Raw genomic sequence first — 25,176 nt, 5'->3', positions numbered from 1 at the left:
ATAGAATCATAGAGAATTATAGAATCATTGAGGTTGGAAAGACCGTTAAGATCACCTAGTCCAACCATCAACCCATGCCTGTGACCACTCTAGAACATGCCACTTAATGACACATCTACCCTTTTCTTGAAGGCCCCCAGTTTCCTAATATCCAACCTGTACTTCCATTGCAGGCGTTTCTCTCACTGGGCTGCCCTCCAAAGCATTCTTCAACACAGTGCTTTCTTGCTAGATACAATCTGACACAAAGTCCTGGCAGTGAGAAGTCCTGCTGAATGACCTCAGGAAGGTGATGATTCAGGAAACAGTTAAGCAACTCAATGTTTCTAATTACTTTCTTGATTAAATTGTGTTTACTCGGGTGGGAAAGGATTTTATTTTCTTAGCTGAACGTTATCAGCAGGCTTGAGATTATGAAAGAGTACTTTAAGCTGGAGCTAGTGCAGATGACTTTTTGGATATGAAACTTATAAGTAACTTCAATACAAATGAACTATATCGTTGTGCTTGACATGGACTAATGTGCAATGCCTGGAAGATTTTTATTAGGACCCCATTTTAATTGTGCTTAAAATAAAGTCAAATGAAAAGATTATTCATACCATGTTGTCAGCAGACATGGAGCAAAAGGCAGCCTCTTTCTAAGGAGTTTTTAATCTAACCACACGGAGTGAAAAAGAAAAACGGGAGAGGCTATAAGCAGAAAAAATAAGTGAAAAAATGTGATGTTTGCATTGGAATTTGAATAGGCACACAGTCAAGGCCTTGCAGAAAAAAAAAAAAAAAAGACAAATGGCAAAAAAAAAGAAGATCGGGGGACAACGGTCCATGGGGATAAAAAGGAGAGAAGAAGGAAAGTATGTGTATGTGCATTATTGCTGAGTGAGACACTGAGGAAGGTCTGCTATAACATGTCAGCTTTACAAGCAGGAAAGAAAACACTCTTGGCTATGATGTTACTTACAGAAAGGGACTATTCCTGTGGTGCTCAGGACAGGTTTGCACCTTACATGTTTCCATTTTGAGTCACTATAAGTATTTCTGTCATTTTTTGGTGAGCATCTTAGTGCAATGTTGGTACCTAGGCCTTTTGTCAGTGCTGAATGAGGATAGTCCAGCTTTATGTTGGTCAGATGGTTTGTACTCAAAAAAGTCCTGCGAACTCCATATCGTCCGAGCTCTACATGAGATTTTGGTTGTAGAAAAGGAAAGATGGAGAGGGTTGCTTGGAGGTTAGAGAACTATATAATTGACAAGCTGCAAAACAGCTACATTAACATTTAGAGAGACATGAACATACTTACATACTTAAAATTTCAGTGTTGCCAGTACTTGTCCATGTGAAGTGAATTCCACCAAAATACACATAGATATGGAAACAGACTACTTTCTTGATAAATACTTCTCTTTTTCACAATAGCTCCAAGAATGGATTTAGAGAAAGCAATTTTTTATCAATTTTCTTACAATTATTCTGCAGATGATCAAAAGAATGGAAAGTTAATAAAACAAAAAAACTAGAAATTGTCTCTGAATTCCATGGTCCTGGCCTTTCTGTACCACAGCAGCATTTTTGCAGAAATTTCAGACAGTCAGATATTATTCTGAAAACAGTTTTATATCTGGATGGCAGCTGCCTTCTCATTTCTTTCTTACACCTTCCTTTGCAGCTTTCCCCTACTCCTTTTCTTTAAGAATCAATATTTTGGGCTAACATTTTCTTTCCTTGTGTCATTATGTTTCATTGCTTTTTTTCCCAAGTTTTAATGTACGTCTTCCCTGTCCTTTCAATTCATTTGGACAATATCCTCATCAGTCCTTGTTCTGGCTGCTTCCATCCAGCTTTTCCACAGATCTACTACCCAACTTTACCTCCTTGGTGTACTTTGTCACTTTCATGGTTAAAACTTTTCCTAGGATAAACACTTGCTTTTAAACTTTTTTTTTCACCTCTATCTCAACTTAAATCTCAGAACTGAATCTGTTTCTCATGGGGATGCTTCTTTCACCAACTCATTAACTTTTATGTTGTCCTTGATAATACAACTGTGTCCTCAAATTCCCCATTATGTCCAGGTCTGTATCCTCATTTCACTCAAAATATTCTTCTATGAAGGCCATACTATTACCTTGTCCTCCCCTTCTAATAAAAAGGATGTTCATGTTACCTATCAAGCACAGCTGTGCTGGTTTTGGTAGGAGGCAAACATGCTAACTTATAGCAGCAGAAAAACTGGCCAAAATTAAAATTCATTCCTTCATTCCAAGTTTTTTATTGTGATCTGATTTATCTATCTGTTATCTCTAGGATTTTCAACTGTTAAGGGCAAGAATTGTCTTTAGCATTGTACCGGATACCATGGCTGTTTTCTTTGTTCTTACAAGCCACTAAATAATGAGATACTCATGAAATTCTTAATGGGTGTTGTATTTTAATACCTTATCTTTCACTGAGAGGTTTATCTAACAAGATCTTCCAGGAAGCTTCCACGAAGCAGGATAATTTGTTTTTCCCCTTAACAGATAATGATTGCCAACTTAATGTATTGGTCTCTCATCACACAGTTATGAATTATCCATAGCCAAAAGCCCCTAATATTAAGTTCTAATCTTTTTAGGATGATAAAGTGGAAAATTAATGTGAACCTATTGCAAATAAAACTTGAATTTCATAAAAAAGAAGATGTTTTTGTACCTTAATGCTTAATAACTCAGTGCTCTTCCCAGCTGCCAGCTTAGGAACTCAGTACCACCTGGTTTCACACACTTTATGTTTAAGTAACTTGTTAATAAAGTGTGCCCTACAGCTGTGGAAGCAAGAAGTGTGAAGTGGGGAAATATTAAGTCCAGTTCTGTATGGAAACTGAAGCTACACTATTACGGTCAAGAGCAGGACTGAAATTGTTTTGTAAAGAAACACTTGAGTATGCATTTTTAAACATTATTTTTACTGACAAGTGAGAGTTTGTCAGTTAGTTGGACAAAAGTAGAGGGACTGCAACAAGACTAACTCTGGTTTTCGTTTCTAGAGTGACCATGGAGCATGTTGAAGAGGAAGATTTAACATATACCTTGGTCAGGAGATCTGGGAATTTGCTGCCCAACAGGTAGGTATGTCCCTTCCCTGATCAGTGAATGACTGTGTGACATGCCAAATGATTTTTAGTTATCTGATATGACTTCAGAGATGTAGCATGAGCGGATTGCACTTCACAGGCATTACTATGAAGGGTGTTAGACTTAATGTTCACAAAGTCCCGTAAGTCTTTTTTTTGTCCTAATTACATTTTCATTTTCTGGGAGCACTTGGTCTTCTTTATTGCCACAACGCAGCAGTGCCCTGTGACAGGCACTTCCAAAAATCTGCTACACATGTTCCATCCCAGTTTGTCATTGTGTTGGGCAATATGAGTTATGGGTTGTCTCAGTGGTGTAGAATATTGCCTGTGTCTGGTAGAAGAGTTTGGCTGAGGGCTAGCTGAAAAACTAGAGGTAGCCATGAAATGAAGATCTATTTGCCAACTTTGAATGGAATTAATCCTCTTGTGGTACTTGCTGCAGAATACGGCGTGCATCTGAGTAGGAAGGCAAAGAAAGCACATATCAGCATGCCTTGTTTTCCAGATCTCTTCATCTCTCATGCAAGCTTAAATTTTCTCCTTTATCCTGAGTAACAGTTGAGCTTTGCTAATACCAAATTTACATTTCATTACCCTTTTTGATAATTAGTCTGTGAGTAATTTGAAGGTTGATTAGTTTTTGTTACCTGTGATTACAAACAGGGACTCTTTAATGTTGCTTTAGTGCCAGTCTGTCATGCCAGTGAGGAATAATTTAGAAGCTCTTGTAATTGAAGGTAGCTACTGATGGACAGTTAATCTAGCTGATGGATGGACCTAATACCAACAAATAATGGTCCATGCACATCTCTCAGTGGCAGGGCTTTTTAGTGCAGTAAATTACCATTTATTATTAATCAATAACAAACAACCAGCACATATAGTCTCCACTGACCTGTAGGAGTGGTCATTGTTTTGCATAACATAATACTTCCTTTAATTCCTTGGCTCCTGACAGAAGACACAGTTCTGTTTCTGATCCTCTCCTGATTCAATCTGAATGGTGATGGAGTGGAAGCTGTAGTGCTGAAACAAGGCTTGGGTGATGTCTTTCAAAATCTTCTGACTGTCCACTGTGTCTGCTATAGACAGCAAGCAGAAAATAATCAAATTGAATATAGTGTAATAGTTTAAAGAGTGACAGAAACCATTCACAAACAGCCTAGCACTTCTACGAAGCAGCTGATTTTGAGCAGTGTCCCTTGTCCTTTCTATCCTTCTACATGGCAGCAAAGGTTTGTTCATTTGAATGTGGTTAGAATATGCAACTTTGGCAAGACCTAACTTTAACTGTCAAAGAATTCAGTTTGGCAGAAGATAAATTCTGGATCAAAGCAAGAATACTTAAAAAAGATTTGTTTGGCCTGCTCTTTCTGGGAAGCTGGGACTTCATGGGGACTTTGCCTGTGAAGCACTACAAAAGTGGAGTTTTCTCATGTGAACTATAGCATGTACAGATTGCAAAAAGCAAACAGACAAGAAAATTGATGTGGACAATGGGCAATTTGTCAACAGGGATAAGGACATTATTAAAAAGATATTTTTAAAGATGAAATGTTTGCCCTGGAGTTCTCCCTATGCTCTAAACTATGTTTTAAAGATTGTTTTACAGCTGGAGAGGCATCAGGAATGCAGATTTACCCTGCAGGTTTTTTTGTTATAGCAATCAACACTTTTCACATTTGACAAAACAATTCCAAAATCGATTTGATATTCTGAGAATAGTCTGGTCTGGATCTAATTCTTTTAATTTATTTAAAGTACGCTGTAGTTTACCTCCTTGTTCCACAGCCTCTGCAGTCCCAAGTTTTATGTTAACTACAAGTCCCTGTTATTTTGGCAGGATTTCTGAGAGGATGATTTGAAAGCTTTCCATTTTAGTTTTCTTATTTTTCCACTAAAATGATGACATTTATTTTAACAAGAACAGATATACAGCCAGTTGTACACCAATCAGAACTAGCTGACCTTTCCCAGGCAGCTGCTGAATACTTCTTCCCTGTTTACAGAAATTTACTGACCTGTGGCCACATGAGCAGATAGAATCGTTTGATTCATTGTCAGAGACCAAAGATGAAGGTTGTGAACAGATTCCACTTTCTCAACTGCTAAAATTCTTGCTTTCACTGCATCGTAAGAAAGTCCTTTCTCTGTTCCTTAGAAAGAGAAATTGTGGGGAAAAAAATGTAACACATTTTAAGAGAGAAGAAATACGATCATTAGAGGGAAACACATCATGAACCTTTCTTCAGTTAGATGTACAATTTTTATTAAAATATTCTGCCTTGGGAAGCCTGTTTATTTCAGAGTTCACTGTAAACTTCATTTCTATCCTTTGTTTTATATTTCTCTATGGAATGAAACTTATGCACATGTTAGGAGACATTCTGCTGGTCCCGTGTGCGTAGGGAGGTCAACTGTTTAATCAGATCATGTCTTGATTCAGCACTGATACCTTTTGTGAGTGCTGATTTTATGGCCTCACATGAGCATCTGTGAGGAATTTTATCCTCCATACATGATTGAGAAACATCAGTTTAATGGAGAGGCAAAGACAAACAAAGATTAAAATGGTTTGTCCTGGGAATATTAAATGAGATAAAACAAGATTACAGGTTAGTTAATTAGTAGATAAGTGATCGTCTTCTTAAGTGGGCCTTTGTACAAAATACGATAATGATGATGACAACCCTTATTCAGAATGAGGACCCTTGTTACAGGGTTACTTGCAATATGAAATTCAGTGTTCAGTCCAAATTTGCCCAAAGAATTGAGTTATGGGTCTTCTCTGTCATGAGACATGGGAGTTTAGAAGTGCACCTTTATGCCTACTTGAACAGCTGTGTTCATTGTGCTTTGCTTGGATCAGTAAATTGACAAAGTATTTTTAATGACACTGATTATTAAGTATAGTAAGTATTGTATTGATTAATTGGGTCTTCCATACCATAACCGATGCTAATAAGCCATTAACTCCAATATCCTATTTCTCTTCGGAAAATTCTGGGCAGAAATACGCTACTTAGGAGGCAGAAGACTGGCTTCATCGAATTCCCTGGAGTTCAAGCTTGAACAGGCTTGTGGAACAGAGGAGCAGAACATGTGAGTACTGCTTACAGCAGCTGGCAATCTCTGCTCTAAGAAAGAGATCCCTCTACCTTGGGGCTGCCAGGCCTCTTTGGTAGTCTGGTTTTTCAGTAATCAAGAGATCACCTGTTTTGTCAACAGCCAAGATACAGCCAGCTTCTGCCTTCAATCCAGGTACACTTCTACACAAATGTAAACTATCTCTCAGTCACTGAAAGAAGATCAATACTAGAATGAAGCTTTACTGTAAAACAGCGTTGAAAATTTCCTTTCTTGAAGCAGCAGTAGGGGAAGAATGAAAGAGAATTAAATAGCCATGCAGACTGTCACACCAAGTAACTTGTATACATTCAAAACCTGCTTTGTTACAGCTACTTTTCCTTTTCTGCCTAAATCTTCATTGCTGAGAAAGACATCGTATTGCATTACTCAGTGTGTAAGGAAGGCAAAAACATGCATCTGTGACTTGCTCCAGACGTTTGGCCTTGCACATCAAATGTTCAGACCCATAGCTGGCAGGATTAAATATTACTGAGTATAGCTCTTGTTGCCTTCATGTTGATGTGCTGGGAATTGTCTATTTCCATGTGCCTGAACGTGACTAGAAAGCCCCATCAGCTTGCTTTTCTGGATGGGCATAACTGAAAATCTTTGAAACTTCTGCCTCTTGCACCCTGTCTGTTTTACAGACACGGTTCAAAGCACAGCCTTTCTTTTTTCTTTGGTCTTTTTGGCAGAGACTTGTATTTCACATGGGTAAAGGAATTACACAATGAACAAAGCAAGTAGACATCTATTCTGCTGAAGGGATAATATAAAGTAATGTTACGACAAACTAAAGCTTTAGTAATACACTGGGGGTTTGTTAATAAAACACCAATAGACCAGTTTTTACAAAAATTGGAATGTGTAGAAGTTTTCTGGTGTAATGGTAGAAAAGAATTTGGATTAAAATTTTAATTAGAATTTTAGCATGATCACAGTTGTGAGTGTTGGAAATTGATAGAGAGGCATCCTATTATAGTTTTGTCAGCAAGAGAGAAGGAACAAAATATAGCCATTGATTCTGGAATCAGGTCCTACCTTCCATTAACACAATCAAAATATCCCTTAAAATGGTGATGGTGGTTGCCAAAACAAAGATGGAAAACACAAACGTGCAGATTGGATCAGCTATTTTGTATTCTGGCTAAAAAATACGAACACAACACTTTGTTAATTTCATTATTGTTGATTATTGCCATTTTTAATTAGTATCTGTAAGAATAATACATTCCATTCTTCTAGTACAGAATCAATGTCGAACTCATTTGCCAGTTAGCGCAGGGGGTGAAGGTGCTATGAGTGAATAAAGAAAGAGACATGAAAATATCCTTCTTTCAGTTCAAACACCAAGAAGAAATTGTGACACTCCCAATAGCCTTTTCAATTCCCAAGAACGAGTATAATTGTCCTTGACTAAATTACAATGTGTATCATTTAAACACAGAAAATATTTACACAGAACCTAGTTTTACAATGCTGTGAAAAAAATCGTTATCCTTAATTGCAAGGAGAGCAAGTGAACTAATGAAACTAACCTTAAAGAAGATGATAAGTGCACTAATTAGCACACTAATACTCTGGAATAAATCCCCAATGGCATGCACAAAGGCTGCCCGCAGGCTGGCATTGCTCAGAGCCGGCTCTTCCAGAGGGGCCAGTGAGGTTTCCCTGGCTTGTGCCCTGTGGCTATGCCTGTGTCCAGTCTGGTGCAGAATCAGGCTTAGTCTGCAAAAGATGTAAAACTCTGAGGTTATTGTGTCTTTGAAAGCAGTGACATCACACACGTCATTACCTCTCTCATTTCTGAATGCTGAACAGTACAATCAGACACACTAGGTAATAACGCAGAGTGGCTAAGCAGATAATCGCTAAGTATTTCAGTGTTCTGCATACAAACGGGAAAGTCTGTGAGCAGGGGAATTAATGAGAACTCATTTTCTACAGAGTTCTTGAATCTTCTGATGTCTAATAAAGTATGAGATAGAAATAATTATTTTTTTTCATAGAGTTTCCATTTTTGTAATTTCCCTCCCCTGTTTGGCAGCAAAGAGAAAGTAGGAGAGCAGTGGGATCTCTCTTCTCTACCCACTCTCATAAAACTCATTACACAGTTGATAATTTTGAGGTCAATATCTCTCCATCATCTGTTACTGAAATACACCAAACAGATCCACTGTTCAAAAGTTATTTGGAATGGAAAACAAGGTAACTTACAGGATATTGGCGAACACAGCACAAGCAGAGGTGATGAGCATCACTGCAGCATCAATATCATAATCGGGGTGTAGCAGCCTCATGCTAGCCAAATATGTCAGCACACCAGTCACCATCCAAATGATTATCATAGACATCAAAGCTCCCAGAATTTCTATGAATTTTAAAAATCTAATTTTAACAGGAATCATAACAGAAGCACAAGAATTATTAAGGGTTTGATGCTAGTTGTTCTAAGTTTGTGAATCTTACAGCCAAGAGAGTTACCTGTGTAAGCAGATAGGTGCACATAAGGAATGGGCCAAGACATATTTTGGTCACAGGTAAATCAAGTGGCTGTCCTGAGCAACCCTATGAACATGGTGGCCTAACTCTCTTCTACCTTCTTCTTTAGTTTGCTTCCCAGTGTAGAACTCATGGAGCATTTGGAGAAATTGAAGAGAAGAAAAGGACTGTTACAGGAGCTTTGGGAGGAGTAAAAGGAACAGGAATGGGAAGGAATAAAAGAGCAATTCTTTCATATCCTGTGTACTTGCCTGGCCCATCCAATGTGTTGTGAGGGCCCAGGAACCAGCCCTCCTCCCACAGTGAGATTAGCTCAGTCAGAAGAATAGAGGTGGGAGGGAAGGAGAGAGACGTGGCTCACTCAGACCTGCTGGAAGACATAACCTCCTCCAACAGCCTCCCTTATTTCTGCCCAACTCTCTTCATTTCACAATTCAGAAAACCAATGAATGCCCCCAACAAGGCCAGCAAAACCCCTCCTACATCTCTCCTGAGACTTGTTCCAACCAATGCCACTAGTGGTGATAAAGACAAAAGAAGTTATTTTGTCCCTGGGGCAGCAAAATTCAATTTTGTCTCTATTGGCTCTGAGTTGTGCTCAAGTAAATCCGACGTCCCCAAGGCCAACTTTTATTAAACTGCCATAGGCAAGGTCTGGGGATGTTTGTATGAACGTGCAGAATGTTTTTAACAGGATGTGGAACTAGTAATTGCCATGTGACTTGAATGGGTAAATGCAGCACTTTATGAGCACAACTGACACAATTCCAAGGAAAATGAAAATTCACAGTGAAGAAGTAGAGAGCCATAAAGAACAAACCACTTGCACAGACTTCCACTGATAATCTGTGAAAGCAGCTAAACCTCAGTGTACAGTTTGAATGTATTTTCATGACAGCCACAAACTCTGCATCAGTCTGGGCCTCAGAGGCTTATCAAAATAACTATTTTGTCTAAAATCGATGATTAATGAATGAAACTGCAACCTCCAGGAAGTCTAGTTTTACTTAAAAGGACATAGAGAAAAGCTAAAAGTGGTATTTAAAATCTGTGGTGTTTCTATTTTCCAAATTACAAAATGAAACCTTGCAAACTTGGCCCAGAGGAAGGTGCTGATAGCTATGAAGGAGCCAACAGCCTTTGTGAACACCTGCAAGAACGTCTGTACATGTGTGTGTACTCCACCACTGTAAGTGCTAGAAGTCATCTTTACTTATTTTTCAATGTAGAAGCTTAGCAAAATCCCAGCAAATCTTCCAAACCAGTTCAGTAGTACTAAATATTTTACTTTAAATGTTCTCAGCTAAATTTCTTCAGGACTGCTAGCACCACCGAAGTACAACATGTGATACCAAGGGATTGCTTGGGAAACTTCTGATTGTAAGAGAAAGAAATTGCAGTTGAAGAGAACTTTCCTATGTGGAAGTAAGTCTGACTCATACATCAGACTCATTCAATATTGTGCTTCTAACCATGCTGTTGAAAGTAGCTGCATACCCAAAGGATTGTGTAGGACTGCTGTCCTGACTTATTCTGCTGCCTGGCTTAGGACACTGGAAGCATTCAGGTGGCTCCTGCTAAATCTGAGCCCTGTCGTACAGTTTTGCATGACAAAGCCAATCTATCAGCCTGAGAAAAGAGGTAAAATGCCTCCAGTGCCACAGAGAGCTGCAAGACTGGCAGTCAGCATGCAGTGACTGTGACCCACCTGACTGCTCTCAGCAACTCTGTTAAGGCACCCACCTGCATATTAAACTGAAAACACACTTGGGAAATTGAGCAAGAAACATGATAACTATCACAGAATGAAATTAAATAGCCACTGATATTGGATATTGGATGCAGTTCTCTCATTTGCTACCTGCTCGGTGCCACCCGAAAGTTAATTGCTTGGTGGGAGGCTTGGAGGCCAGCCACAGTGAGAAGAGACTGATGAGGAAGGTCGTCAGATCCACCAGGATATGTGCTGCATCACTGACCACCGCCAGGCTGCCAGCGATCTGCCCACCTGTGGGAAGCACATGGCCATGTCATGGTCTGGTCAGATGTTGGAGTCAACTGGATCAAACGTGGGATCTAGGGAATATTTCATTTTGACAGCTCGTACCCGTGACTCAAAACTCTTCATAGGTTGCTTCATTTTGTAGCTCATTCATGCAGAGAAAGGTACAAATTAATAACAAGGTATTTGTCCCACATAGATAACTGAGTGTCCTAAGGATAATAAGAGCTGTGATTCATAACTGCTGTGTTTATATTACTATATGGACTATTTTACTACAACTACTTTAATATCTTTCTTGTTGAAAGACAGGGTCAGGCATCATATTTCCAGTATCCTTCCACTACAGTATTATAGATTGCTTTGATTGTATGCATGCACAAAAAGTCAAAAATTTGTTTATGGAATTGTTTCCTTATTTGTAACAGGGAAAGATGAATGTTATTCCTGATGACTGGATGCCAGATCTTTTGTTTGTCACAGGCAACATTAAAGTAGGAATAAAAGGGAAGTTTCCAGCATAAGAGCTGTGATAAACAACCAGCCATCTTAGTAAGGGCATGGAGAAAAATGTTCTGTTTGCAGGACTAATCTACCATTTCACAGCTGTAATGCATGGTTTAATTTTGCTGTTGAAGCTGAAAAAATGTGGCTGAATGTCATTTTACTTTGGGGGTGAGGAGGGTGATTTTCATGTGAATTCTGAAAAAAAAATAGGCTGTCTGAAATCGCATTTCTTTTACCCAGCAAGCCAAGTGCTATTTTGCCAAGTCCTTGTAACCATGTCTCAGGGCTAAAGGCAAATCCAAAGAAACTGAAGATTGTTCTAAACGAACCCCAGCTGCCGGTGGCTGCAAGAAAAGACCTGGACCACAGGCAGAAAGCTGTCCTGCCAACTCGGCGTAGCAGGGGAATGTTTTCATCACAGAATTAATGTAAAAAAAAATGGGAATGTGAAATGATTGAGACAAAACATCTAGTTTCTGCATTTTACAATGTATTTCTATCCTTCTTCAGTTCAGTTAACTTCAGCTCACTTATTTCTCTTGACCAGTGCCCACATGAAAATAAATGAATCCTGAAAAACACTGTAAAACCCAAAATGCTTCTTTCAAACCCTCAGCAAAATACCACTGCCAAATGGACATGTAGACAAGTCTCTTGTTTCCTTATAGATGTAAAGTCTTCATGCCAGCATGTTTGATTTCTTCATATTCAGATTTTACATTGCAATGCATTATACTCTGTGGTTTGCCACCCCAGCGAAATGCATATCACACATATGAGGAATATTTTTTTGTTGTTGTTTCTTCTGTTGCCTCCCTATAAATCCCACTTACAGCTGTGAGTCACTCCCCAAAAGGGAAAAGGAAGGACTGTAGAATTTTGCTGCATCCCATTCCCAATAGTAAAATGTAAATTCAACAGCATGAAGATTTCCCAGAACATAAGCAGATGCAAAGGCACATTAATTTTTTGGTCATTACATAGATTCTAGACTTTCACTGTTTGCAGGACAGCTCTTTCACAGGTGGAAAACAATTCTACATAGCAGAGGGAAGCAGGCTTGTCTGACAGTGCACAGATGTTAACAGCCAGAGCATCAGCTATCTTTCAGCAAACAAACACGTAGAGCACATGCTGCCTGCAAAGCCCTATTGCATTTTAGATAATGTATTTCCATGTTCTTTGGGACAACCTTAAAAAAGCTTGCTTCTAGCCTGCTGTCTCTGAAAAATGTTGGCAAATTATTATTTTATGTATTGCTGCCATAACTGATGCCTTGGGTGAGTTTTCTGAGATCTCAGTCCATTTATCTTAGCAACTTGGTCAAGTCTTTATGTTCCTTTTTGACATGATAACACACACTAGGTTTGTTTCTCTATCCAAGTGGAAAAAATGTACTTTGAAATTCATATTTGGTCCTTAGCCACTTTTATATCAGGTCTGTACACAGGGTGTCATTGGCTTGACTAATATCTCCAGATCTCTGGAGTTTGCAGTAGAATTACATTGGAAGAAGAGAAGGTAATAGTCCTTCTGAGATGGTTTGTGCAGGAGGCTTGGCCAACAGTGCCCCTTTTGAGAAGGCAATGTGGGACAGCACAGATGGTTTGAGTGAAAAGAAAAAAAAATCACAGGAATTATATAATATCTAGGGGTTCAATGAAACACAGTTTGTCAACATCTTTGAGAGTGATGTAGCTTTTGTTTCTTATTTAACATAATAACACCTGAGAAGTTGTTTGCCCCTAAGACTAAAAGGAAGAGGAACATCTTGCTTACTCTCAAGAGGAAAAACTTTGTAATACTTACAGGCTTTGACTGCTCTGTATCAATACTCCCAACAAGTGGCCTTTATGAGTTACTATTACTTACGATGGCTGTTTGTAGCTTTGCATACCACAAAGCAATAGAAAATGTCAGTCACTCTCTGGTCAATCATCAGGCACATGCTGTCTAGCCTGATGACTAAAAAAATTAAATGTGTGGTTCATAATTACAAAAATCTCCATAGACTGCTGTCTGTAACTGCTGTTAATAACTGGTTTGTCAAAGTGTAATGGTCTGAAGCAAAATGGTCTTCAAGCCTGTTACTTAAGCTGTCACTACAAAAAAGCTGGATGATTCATTAAGCAAAATGAAACATTTAGTTAACGTATCATCTGTCCTTCCAATTATCCTCTAGCATTGCTGCATTCACCAAACCTAGGCCTGCTGATTACATGGTTTTGCTAATAATGCATTTCTTCTGGCACTGGAAATTACTGCATGGAGATTGGTGGTGTGCACCAATTTTCATGGGCAAAATGCAAACGACATACAAACAAGCAGGCTTCATGCAGAAGAAACCAAGGTCCCTCTGAATGGCCTCCATTCCCTCCACCGTATCGACTGCACCACTCAGCTTGGTGTCATCAGCAAACTTGCTGAGGGTGCACTCCATTCCCTCATCGATGTCATTAATAAAGATGTTAAAGAGCACCGGTCCCAAGACAGACCCTTGAGGGACACCGCTCGTTACCGGCCTCCACCTGGACATAGAGCCATTGACCACCACCCTCTGTCTGCGGCCTTTCAACCAATTGCTTATCCATCTAGTTGTCCACCCGTCAAATCCACTTCCCTCCAGTTTGGAGATGAGGATGTGATGGGGGACCATGTCAAAGGCCTTGCTCAGGCACCTGTACAGGCTGGGGGGAGTTGTCCTTGAGAGCAGCTCGGCAGAGAAAGACCTAGGGGTCCTGATAGATGAGAAACTTAACATGAGCCAGCAGTGCGCTCTGGCAGCCCGGAAAGCAAATGGGATCCTGGGCTCCATCAGGAGAGGGGTGGTCAGCAGGGATAGGGAGGTGATTGTCCCTCTCTACTCTGCTCTTGTGAGGCCCCATCTGGAGTACTGTGTTCAGGTGTGGAGCCCTCAGTACAAAAAAGACATGGAGATTTTGGAAAGGGTCCAGAGGAGGGCCACGAAGATGATCAGGGGGCTGGAGCACCTCCCCTATGAGGACAGGCTGAGGGAGTTGGGTTTGTTCAGCCTGGAGAAGAGAAGGTTGCGGGGCGACCTCATTGCAGCCTTTCAATATCTGAAGGGAACTTACTCCCAGGAGGGGAGTAAACTCTTCATAAGGGCTGATAATAGCAGGACACGGGGAAATGGTTTTAAGTTAAAAGAGGGAAGATTTAGGTTGGATGTTAGGGGGAAGTTTTTTACTAGGAGGGTGGTTAGGTCCTGGAACAGGCTGCCCAGGGATGTTGTGGATGCCCCGTCCTTGGAGGTGTTCAAGACCAGGTTGGACGAGGCTCTGGGCAACCTGATCTAGTAAAGGTGTATGTTTGGTGGCCCTGCTAGGCAGGGGGGTTGGAACTACATGATCCTTGAGGTCCCCTCCAACCCAGGTCATTCTGTGATTCTGTGATTCTGTGATTCTGTGAAATCTCTGCTGGGTTTGGCAGCTAAGAGTGAAGGCAGAAGTGCAGTGACTCCATCCAAGTGCAGCCAGTTCTCACTTGTGAGGAAGGCAAAGCCTTTCTATTTCATTTTCATGGGGCTCCACAGGCAGGCTCTGGGAAAACATGGGTTTCAGAGACCTTTCTGGCTGATTTTTTCATATCCCTGGAATACATGTGGCAAAGACCTGTGGGATTCCTCATTTCTTACCTTACCTCACCACAGAAAAGGCGAAACTAAAGAGTCAGCAACTATTAGGTGTGTATCAGTATCACAGAAGCAACGCAGAGGGCAGATCAGGGGGACAAAATGAAAGCAAATGCTTAAGGAGGAGAGAGCCAAAAACTTATCTTGGATGTTGTATCATAGGTCCAGAAGTGAAAGCTAATTAGACAGGGGAATAATCTTCCATTGATCCAGAAGCACACCAGCAGGCCAATTTAAGAGATAAATGTGCTCTGGTATAAATACATTGACTTAACTGAGGAAAAGCAGATGGTGAATTTGGCCATGGATTTCCTCGGATTTTGTAAAGACTATTGCATTTAATATAAGATCCTGCTGCAAGCGGCCCTCACCAGTGCTGAAGGCTCATTGGCCTGAATAAGCATGTAAAATCCTTTTATCTTTTCCAAGAAAACTAACTTAAATTATTAAAAATCCTTTTGTGACATGATGCTGAGACGTGGTAGCCACTTTTATCCAAGCTGAAACACCTGAGAGAACTGTTGAGGCCATTAACTGATCCTCCTAGTCCTACCCAGATGCTTATTTTGTTAATTTAACTAGAGAAAAAAATATATTCTTTTAAAGACTGGAAAGAGTGTTACTTGATCCCAGGTGGGGTCACCTCTGTGCAGTGAGGGTCACTGTAGGCAGAGTGAGTGCAAAAGGGAAGGAGCTGGGCACACAACTGAGCTCCCTTTGAGCAAAGATACTCCCCTGTAATCTCAGCAGCCATGAAGATGATGCAAATTACTGATGCTGTGTAGAGCTTCCTCCGTGCTTGGTGCTGCTCCCCTTTCCTGTCCTCATAGGCCTGTAAGTAGCCATGACAGTGATATGCTTGATTAGCTTCAGCATTTTCTTTTTCCTGCTGCTGCCTCTCCTCGTTGAAATTCTTCTGATGCCAGCTCATCCTTTGGGATTGAAAGGAACAGAAGGTTAAAAAAGAAAAGCCCCAGTTATTTTGGCTTCTAACCCTGCAGCCCCAGAAAGTATGTAATTAATGCTTCTGTAGGATAAAAGCAGCATTGGGAACAGTGGTTCATCGAGGAGGCTTGCTCATGCAAGCAGGACTCTGTGGGAGGGAGCTGCACATGAAATGAAGCTCTGGCAGGGTTTCCAAGCTCTCCAGGCTCTCCTACATCATTTACCAGTTTATGAAGCAGAGGGTGACTTTCTCTGGCTTGTGTACATTGTGCACATAATGAAAAAGGTGACAGAAAGGAAAGGACTCCAACTGCTCAGCACAAGAATTTCAAAAAGTCATACCTCAGGCAGATACCAACCAAGTTCAGCGTAGCATGGAGGTAATTCTGAGGGAATTTTTGGTTTTCTATTTCCAACAGCTTTATTATGAAGACAATGCAAAAATAGATATTTTTAATCTTTTATTTTGTTAATATAATCGACTAAAGATATTTCTCTCCTCTCTCTGCATGCAGAACTGTTTTATCTCCAATTTCCACTCAAGCACAAAAACTCTCAATCTTCCAGCAGGGTCTGAGCATGGAAGATATTAGCTCAAAGGTTTCAAAGGCATTTAAAAAATCAAAGAAATCAGTTCTTCAAAGCACACTGAACTCTTTGTGCCATAAAAAAGAGAAAAGTTCAGCAGAAGCTGCTCTCATAGAATCGTCTTATCCCAAGGTAATTTCCCATCCACATCTGATCTGTCACAAAACCTCAGTGCTGTCCTTCTTAGGGCTTTCCTGGGAAATAAGGGATGGGAGAGGGACACGCATTGCAGCTGCAGGAGTTCCTGAACAACCATCACATGTGGTACTTGCACTAGGGCAGCCCAGGAAGCCTCTCTTGGAAGCCTCAAGGTGGTTTGCTAAGCAAGGACAGCCCCTCCTCTGTATCTCCCAACTGAGAAGAGCCCAAATGGAAAATAAGAACAACCTTAAAAAACCATTATGTTACTCCAGCTACAGCATTTGTGGCTGCTGCTGCTCATGAGAGTGTACTATGGTATCCAAAGGGGAATTCTGCTCAGATGAATATTTGTAATGTTCATATAATCACATTATAGCTATTTCTGCCCCTTGTAATGACAGCCTCTTTTTCCCATTCAAAAGAGTAGAAACTTTTCTTCAAGACTAAGAAAAGCTGTTTCACCAACTGCATGAAGGGGAAGTGCAAGCATCTTAGTGACTTTCTGTGGTGTTGCTGTACTGTTGATGGAAGTGGAAAGTTGCTTGAAATCTCACTGGGAATAAATCACACCGGTGGCTGCCAATCAGCAGTGATCAGTGTCAAGAAAAAAAGGCACTGTAGTCACAAACTTTTCCAGCTGCCTTTTGGGCAGTTGGAGCGGCCTGCAACTGCTCCACTGGTCTCACCAGGGCACTGCACAGCCCTCATCCACTGATGAGTAAGAATCAGCCCATTGGGTTCCTCAGTTCCTCAGAGGCTCTTGGCCTATCTAATCAATAGCACTTTCTCTGCTTTCATGGGAGCTGAGCCCTGCAACTGTACATAATAAGTGGGTTTGGGTTTGTAAATATTTTTGAGATGTTCCAAAGGTTCAGCATGTTCCCCTGAGTCAGCTTGTTTCCTAGCCAGGTTAGCATGTGGTCTCTGTTTACTCAGCAGAGGCCACTGATTCCTTGTGCTTGCCTCCAGGAGCCTGCATGAAAGAGCTATGCCTGATGCCTGGGAGACACTTAGTTTTCTCAGTCCTTTTTTTTTTCCATGTTTTTCTTTATTTTCCCCACAACGGCAAATAAATGGGAGCTGAGCCATCTGGGGAATGGGCTGCCCATATGGCAGCCAGGGTGCCTGCAGCCAGTCGTCCTCCAGTGCCTGAGTTTTGCATTCATCAGACTCCTCGTGTGCACTGTGGCACTTGCACACAATGTTTTGCTGATGAATTAGACTCAGAAGGTACCACAAACTGATTCCTTCCAGATGGCTGAATAAAATACTGTAGTTTTCTCGCTCTCCCCAGGAGATTGGGGCATGCGAGGTTTTTCTTGTGATCCCTCTCTGGAGTTAACTTCCAATGCTCTTCTGCAGTTTGCATGTAAAATTAATTTCCCTTTAATTCGATTTTCATCAGCTGGCACTGATTGTAAAAATCATCTTAACGACATGAGTCATGATCCTCTCCACAGCCTGTCAGGGCAGGGATGCCAAAATTACCCCTGTCAACTTCGGAGCCACCAAATCCTCTCCTTGCTGATAACAAAATGGGTCACTTTCTGGCCTCCCTCCCTTTTTTAATCTTCAAGCCTCTCCATCAGCAAACAAAACCTCAGAGTTCTGCTGAGGGCTAGGAAAACACTGTCCACAGACCTCACCGAGCAGATGCAAAAGCAAATGGAGGCAGCATAAACCCACAAATGTGACACTTTTCTATCTAAAAGTGCCTAAATAAAAGCAGCCTCATTGTCAGAGGTGGTGAGCATTGCTGCTCCCTTTGAACTCACAGAGCAGCATCCGGCCCTACGAGTTAGGAAGGTTCCTGCCAGCTCCAGTGCATAACCGTTCATTTTATTTTATTTTTTGCTTCCGAGACCAGCCTGCCACTAATTAAAAGAATCTAAGAGACAGTTTTGTAAAAGAGTGAATCAAAAGCTTAAGGTGCAGAGATCAGCTGTGTCAAACTGTAAACCCCTCCTGAGTGCTTTAGAGCAAGATGTAGCCTTTGAGCATCAGATCTCCGCTTCAGCACACTGCAACAAGAGTTCCAGATTAAAAGATTTTTTTTTTCCTCCATTTCAAATTCTCTTTCCTTTAGAAAAAAACAGTCAGGGAAAACATCAGAGAAAGGTACCTACTGAGTCATGCATATACGGAGGGAAGAAAATATTAATACATATTGTAAATTCCACATAAATCATTAGCAAGAGCTTTTGATTGCCTTTGTTTGTTTTCACTTGATCTGTTGGGTGCATTGATCTGACAAGAATAATTGCCATCCTAGACTGCTATGAGAACCCCAGTGAAAAGAGCAAAATGTGGAATTACTGCACTTCCTTCAGGAGAGCACCTCTGTCACAAGGGACAAGAGTAATTTTTGGTGTCTGAAAGGGTATGAAAATGCCTTCAGAGATAAAAATTATTTAAGCCATAGTCACATCCCTTATGCTGACACAACTCCGATTTCAACTGAACATTTAATTCATCTTGAACATTTCTAAGTCATGTAATACCTTGTTTATAGCTTGTCCATCCAGATTTTTCTTTTCCTACCACATTATTTTGAGCACAAAACAAAGGCAATATTTATGTATTTGCATACATTTAGATGCCTATTAGATTGCAATTGTACCTACGATGATTTTATTTAGTCTCATTTTGAGAGCCTGAGCACATATGCATAAATCTATTGTGAACAAATTTCCTTCTGCATAAAAGTATGGCAGCAGCTTTACAGAGTTAGAGCAAAAGTGTTCGGACACATATCTAAACTCTGTTGTGAGAACAAAGAGACACACACAGACAAAAAAAAAAGGAAAGAAGATGTCCAGAGTGGTGCTTCCCTGATGTTTCTCCCAGACTGCACAAATCTGGAGGCTGGGAGCTAGCTGAACCACAGCTTGTTCCTAACAGCCCTTCACAGACCTTTCCTCCAGGAACCACAACAACTCAAGGCACTGATACACGCCGGGGGTCACTCAGCTGGAAAGCAGCTGTACAGAGAAGGACCTGGAAATCCTGGTGGACAACAAATTGAACATGAGCCAGTAATGTGACCTTGCTGCTATGAAGGCTAATGGTAGTCTTCGCAAAATGTGGCTAGCAGGTCAAAAGAGATGACCTGTCCCCTCTACTTAGCTTTGGTAAGGCCGCACCTGGGGTGTGTTCTGTTTTCTGGGGCCCCCAATAAGCAAGAGAGAAATGAATACATTGGAGAGTCCATCAGAGGGCCACCAAATGATGAAGAGACTGGAGCACCTCTCCTGTGAGGAGAGGCTGAGAGAGCTAGGAGTGCTCAGCCTGGAGAAGAGGAGGCTCAGGGAAATCTATCAATGTCTATCAGTACCTGAAAGGAAGGTGCAGAGGATGGAGCCAGGCTCTTTTCAGTGGTGCCCAGTGCCAGGACAAGAGGCAATGGACACCAAATGGAACACAGAAGGTTCCTCCTGAACATCAGGAAGCACTTCTGTGCTGTGTAGGTGACAGAGCACTGGCACAGGTTGCCCAGAGGCTGTGGGGTCTCCACCTTGGAGATCTTCAAATGTCACCTCAACATGGCCCTGGGTCCCCTGCTCTGTGTGTCCCTGCTTGAGCAGAGGTTGGCCAGATGGACCCAGAGGTCCCTGTCAACCTCAGCCATTCTTTAACTCTACAGTTCTATGAATCTGGCTGATTTAAAAGTGGTTAGTTCCACAGTTTAATTATGATTTATATAAAAATAATGCAATCTTTGCTAGTCTTAAGCTGTTTGCCTGATGTTTTAATTAGTTCAACTGTTATAAATTTTGAATGATTATTCCTTATACCTTTATCACATCAATCATGCTTTTATGTATCATTGGTATAAAGCCTTCACCATCAATTTCCTGAGACTGAGTTATTTAATTTGTTTCATTGCACTTATCATCTTGGTTCTAATTATTTTTTTTCCCGAGATGAAATGGCAGTAACTGTACTATGGAGATGGTGTATGGCAGACACAGTTCTTCCTACAATGTCCTCATATCAGCTTACATGAGGCAAAAAGCAATTGCATGGGTTTTGCTGAGATCGCCACGACATTGCTTTGTCCAGATGACAAGCCAGTATGAAGGAGATAACCACAGGGCTCACAACCTCTTTCAGAAGTTACAAGAAACATCTAAAGTTTTCTTAATCACTGACTTTCACAAGGCACTAAGAGTGGTGGAAAGCTTTTATTCGACCCAATAAGAGTTTTCATATCACTTGCAGGAAAGCAGAAAAAGAAGAAAATATTCCCCATACAAACATCATAGAAAATCATATATCTCCACTTGATTACACTCTCTTACAAGTTCTCTTCAAACTTTTCATCTAGTGGTATGAGCCTGGATGACAGAAATCAAGCGCAAGCCTAAGCCTTCACTGATAGATAAGTGCTGGTCAAGTTTAAATCCTGTTAAAAGCTTCCACATGAAGACAAGTTCTAAAGTTTTTATACATCTTTCGTGCTTCCAGCATCACCCTTTTTGTGCCCCTTTTCTCAGAGCGCTACCATTATGCATCCGAGTTGAACATGATAAGACTCATATCTTCTGTACATCATAGACTCTCAGCAGTTATGTGGCATAGGCGTCAGGGTGATTTAGCAGAGAGCAGTAAAACTTTATTTCCATCATGTAGGTTCAACAGCAGAACTAAATGTAGGGGTAGGTATGTCACTGTAACTCTACACATTTAGACCAAGACTAATTAAAGCTTTGAGTCTTTCTAGCTCTGTATATGCTGGTTTTTGCATTTCAGTTACAGTAAAATAAAAACAAAAAACTTGAGACAAAAAGCTTTGAGTTTCACTCGTTTGATGGTAATCAAATCCTACTGTAATGACACATAAATAACATAATCAGAAATGCACATCAAGCCAAAATCTAAATCACAGTGTAGTTGGTACAATCTGATACAAATGCATTGGTTAATGAAGTGTGATATTGAATATTTCTGATCAAAATTACACTGATCTATTGCCAGCAAGAAATAAAACAGTCTAGAAATTTCAGGAATTTATTCAAGATATTTCTTAGGCTTTTAAGAGTTATTATCCAAATCACTTGATAGGTAACCAACATATCAAATAATTAACTATCTGAAGAATTTATCTTCCCACAACATTGTCTCAACTGCTAAAAGAAAGTAGAAAACTATCCTAGGCCTAATCTAAAGATAAGTGAATCTCCTCTGATTTGCTTTACAGACATCTTTTGCACAAGGCAGGAAGTTCTCAGTGCTCAGCTTCAGATTCTGTTACAACTGTGGTTAATATTCTTCTTGGAGAATAATGAGAAGTTGGATACTGAGTTCGATGTTAGGAAAAATTTCTTCTCAGAAAGAGTGGTGAGGTATTGGGACAGGCTGCCCGGGGAGGTGGCAGAGTCACCAACCTGGAGGCTTTGAAGAGAAGAGTGGATGCTGCACATGGTCTAGAATGATCACAGACTTAGGTTGATGATTGGACGAGATGATCTTATTGGTCTTTCCAACCTTAATGATTCTATGATTCTAAGTGGATTGTGTCATCTATTCTGGGACAAGTTCTGTTTAATATCTTTATCCATCACCTGGAGAAAAACATAGAGTACACCTTGATCAAACTGACAGATGATTCCAACCCAGAGGTATAACTGAGCTGACAGATAACCTATGAAATTCAGCAAGGATCAGTGCAAAATCCTGCATTTGGAACAGACTTTTGAGACTACATCTAGAATACTGTACAGTTTTAAAGCCACCAGTATAAGAAAAACAATAAAATGATAAGGGATCAATTGATGGCCACCAGGATGCTTGGGGGCTGGAGCACTTGTCCTACAGGAACTAAAGTTCCAGCCTTGAGAAGAGGTGGCTTCAAGGGAACCTAGTAGCAGCCTGCTAATGTTTATTAAGAGGTAAGTGAGAAGATGGTGCTTAATTAATTTGTGTGAAGGAAGGATGAGGAAACGGTCATAAATTGAAACAAAAGAGATGGAGACTGAATATAAGGGAAAAAAATGACTGTGACAATAATTCAGCATTGGAGCAGATTGTCCAGACAGGTTGTGCAGTCTATATAACCTGTGAGATATTTTCGAGACTAGAGCAGATAAAGCTCCGAGCAACCCTGTTTGATATATGAGCTGACCCTATTTCAAGCATGAGGTCAGAGCAGAGACCTCCTGAGGTCTCTTCCAGCCTGAATTATCCTGTGAGCCTACAGCTGACCTGATTTTCAGAGAGCTCAGTTAAAGACAGGCCCCTTTTAAGCATTTAAAGTTTGGCAGGGGAAACCTCAATGCATCCAAACCCGCTAGTGACTACTGACAGTCTTGGCATGTCTAAAACACTCTCCCTCACAGGCTGTGCACAGGGAACGGGGCCTGTATTCAGATTTTCTACTCACTTGATTGAGATAAAAACAGTTTTGTTCCCTGTGTATTGTAATAATAGCATTTATTAAAAAGAAAGAGACTGGGGGCTGGCAAAGAAAGAGGCAATCTGTGTGCAAAATAGATTCTGTTGAAAGCACTGGAGCTGTTCATTAAGCCTACACACAGGGAATGGAAAAATATGGTAATTTATACCAATGGCTAAAATGAGCTTATTGCTACTGATCGGCTTAAGAAACCTGAGGCTGTGCCCACTGCTGGTCTGTGCAAGCTTGAGCCCAGCAGGCTGCATCCCTGTTGATGGATGAGGCAGCTGAGAGCTTCTGAGTTTGGATTAAAGGGAAGATAGGGCTAGTTGACTTAATAGTGACAATCTGCTATAGGCTACCTTACCAGGAAGATCAAGCAGATAGGGCCTCTATAGAAAGATAGGTACAGCCTTAGGTTCACAAGCCCTGGTTCTCATGGAGGACTTCAATCATCCTGCAATCTGTTGGAGGGACAACACAGCAGGACATAACAAATCCTAGTGGTTCTTGAAATGTATTGATGATCATCTATGCGGATGAGTAATCAGCTCTTGCAGTTAATAAAACTTCACCTGGTAAAAAACGCCATGAGAGATACAAGAAAAAAACGTCACTTGGTGACCTTCCTTTCCTAACAATCATCTCTCCCTCAGGGCACTCTTCCTTGTACCTTGTAAAAGTTTTGTCCAAAGATGCCCCCTGTGTCCAGAGGGGCCAAAGGACTTCCAGCACTGAAGCTGTGCCCACACAATTGCAAGCTATTGAAAAGGCTCTGAGACATTTCAGTAACAAAAATGAATTGTAGAATCATGTGGGATTTTCTCAAAACAGAAACATTACCATAAAAATCATTTTGGACAGTGCCATTTATATTTATGGAGCTGTGTAATAATATTTCAATAATAACACAGACATTCAAATGACCAAAACATGATGGAAGTGACTCCAGTATAAGAACATGGAGAGATGGATTTCCATTGGAACCAGCAGCATTTATGCCTTTCTGTCCCACGCATTTTAAGAGAGCCAAGCAACAAATAACCTGAAAACCAATGAGATAATGGAAATGTCAAGAGGTGCTAAGCTGTAACTGAACAGATATTTAAAAAAAACCAACTTGCTGCTCTGAGTCAAGAAGAAGAATGAAAATAAGTTTAACTGTAAAGCTATCTTGTGACTGACATTTATACTCATTTTGAACCCAAGTTATAACACATTTTATGTTTTCAGAGGGTCTTTCTTCACTCAGGCAAGCATTTACTCATAGGACCTCTGGCACATGAGAGACACATCAGCTTCAAGCCTAATAGAGTATCCACATGAACAAGGTTTTGCAGGATCAAGTCCCTAGTAGCATCACATTTCTTTCACAGCAAATAGAGTATTTAGACATTCAAGCATGAAGAAGCTTTGAATCAAACATGATGTCAACAGCACTATAATAATTCAGCCTAAAACTGTACCATAAGCCACGAGGTTTTGCATCTTTCAATAAATCTACTCAGCTTATAAAATACATAGCAGGAGACACTTGCTTCAGCAGCAGATTGGTTCAGTCCATCACAGACACAGATATACCAGGCTGCTGTATGGTAAATACATCAAACATTTACTAAGAAAGTTTGGAAGTGAAAAAATATCGAACAAAACATTTGGAAAATAGTAAAAGTTGTTCCCTGTACATGCAGTGAAACTCCCCATACTTCATCTTTGGCAGCCCATCTGCACACGAGTGACCTCATGTTTCTGATGAAGACAAAGCAATGGCAGAGAAGGAAGCACAGAGCTGCGTTACCTGTCTAGGGCTAAGGAGTACTTCTTGGTGTCCCTCTCACCCACAAGGCATGCTCGCTCAGGACCCTTTCTGCCAGCCATGAGGACTGTCGGTGGGGTTTTGCTTGCTTTGTTTCTCCCCCAAGTGCTACTTGTTCCGTTGGAGGTGGATGCAGGCAAAAACGTCCTTGGAACTCATTCAGAAGTCTCTGCCAAGTGTTTTTCAGTGAAAAAGTTTTAATAATCTTCTCAATAAACCCACAGCAAGAGAAAGCAGCTTTCCTATTGCTAGTGGCGTCACTAACATGCTGAACAGTAATTCGCTGAGGATGAAAGGTTGGAGGGTTTGAGCCTCTTTCCTTTTTTTTTTTTTTTAATTATTTTTTTATTTTTTTCTCTTCCATGGGATGATGCTGTGACA

General features: G+C 40.7%; 1 protein-coding gene across 1 annotated transcript; it reads right to left on the bottom strand.

Moving 5' to 3' along the window:
- Nucleotides 1-1,244: 1,244 nt before the first annotated feature.
- Nucleotides 1,245-24,940, bottom strand: SLC30A8 (solute carrier family 30 member 8). The gene is made up of 9 exons (XM_090138301.1): nt 24,778-24,940; nt 15,535-15,843; nt 10,612-10,781; nt 8,466-8,619; nt 7,787-7,976; nt 7,290-7,395; nt 5,141-5,275; nt 4,015-4,201; nt 1,245-3,575 (listed from the first exon to the last, which is right to left on the bottom strand). Exons 1-8 carry the CDS (start codon nt 24,855-24,857, stop codon nt 4,056-4,058), a joined length of 1,290 nt encoding a protein of 429 aa, XP_089994427.1. The 5' UTR covers nt 24,858-24,940; the 3' UTR covers nt 1,245-3,575; nt 4,015-4,055.
- Between the last annotated feature and the right edge of the window lie 236 nt (nt 24,941-25,176).

The sequence above is a fragment of the Phasianus colchicus genome, chromosome 3, assembly GCF_987193195.1.
Source record: "Phasianus colchicus chromosome 3, bPhaCol1.hap1.1, whole genome shotgun sequence".
NCBI classification, from domain to species: domain Eukaryota; kingdom Metazoa; phylum Chordata; class Aves; order Galliformes; family Phasianidae; genus Phasianus; species Phasianus colchicus.
This window is presented reverse-complemented; position numbering and strand designations above follow the sequence as displayed.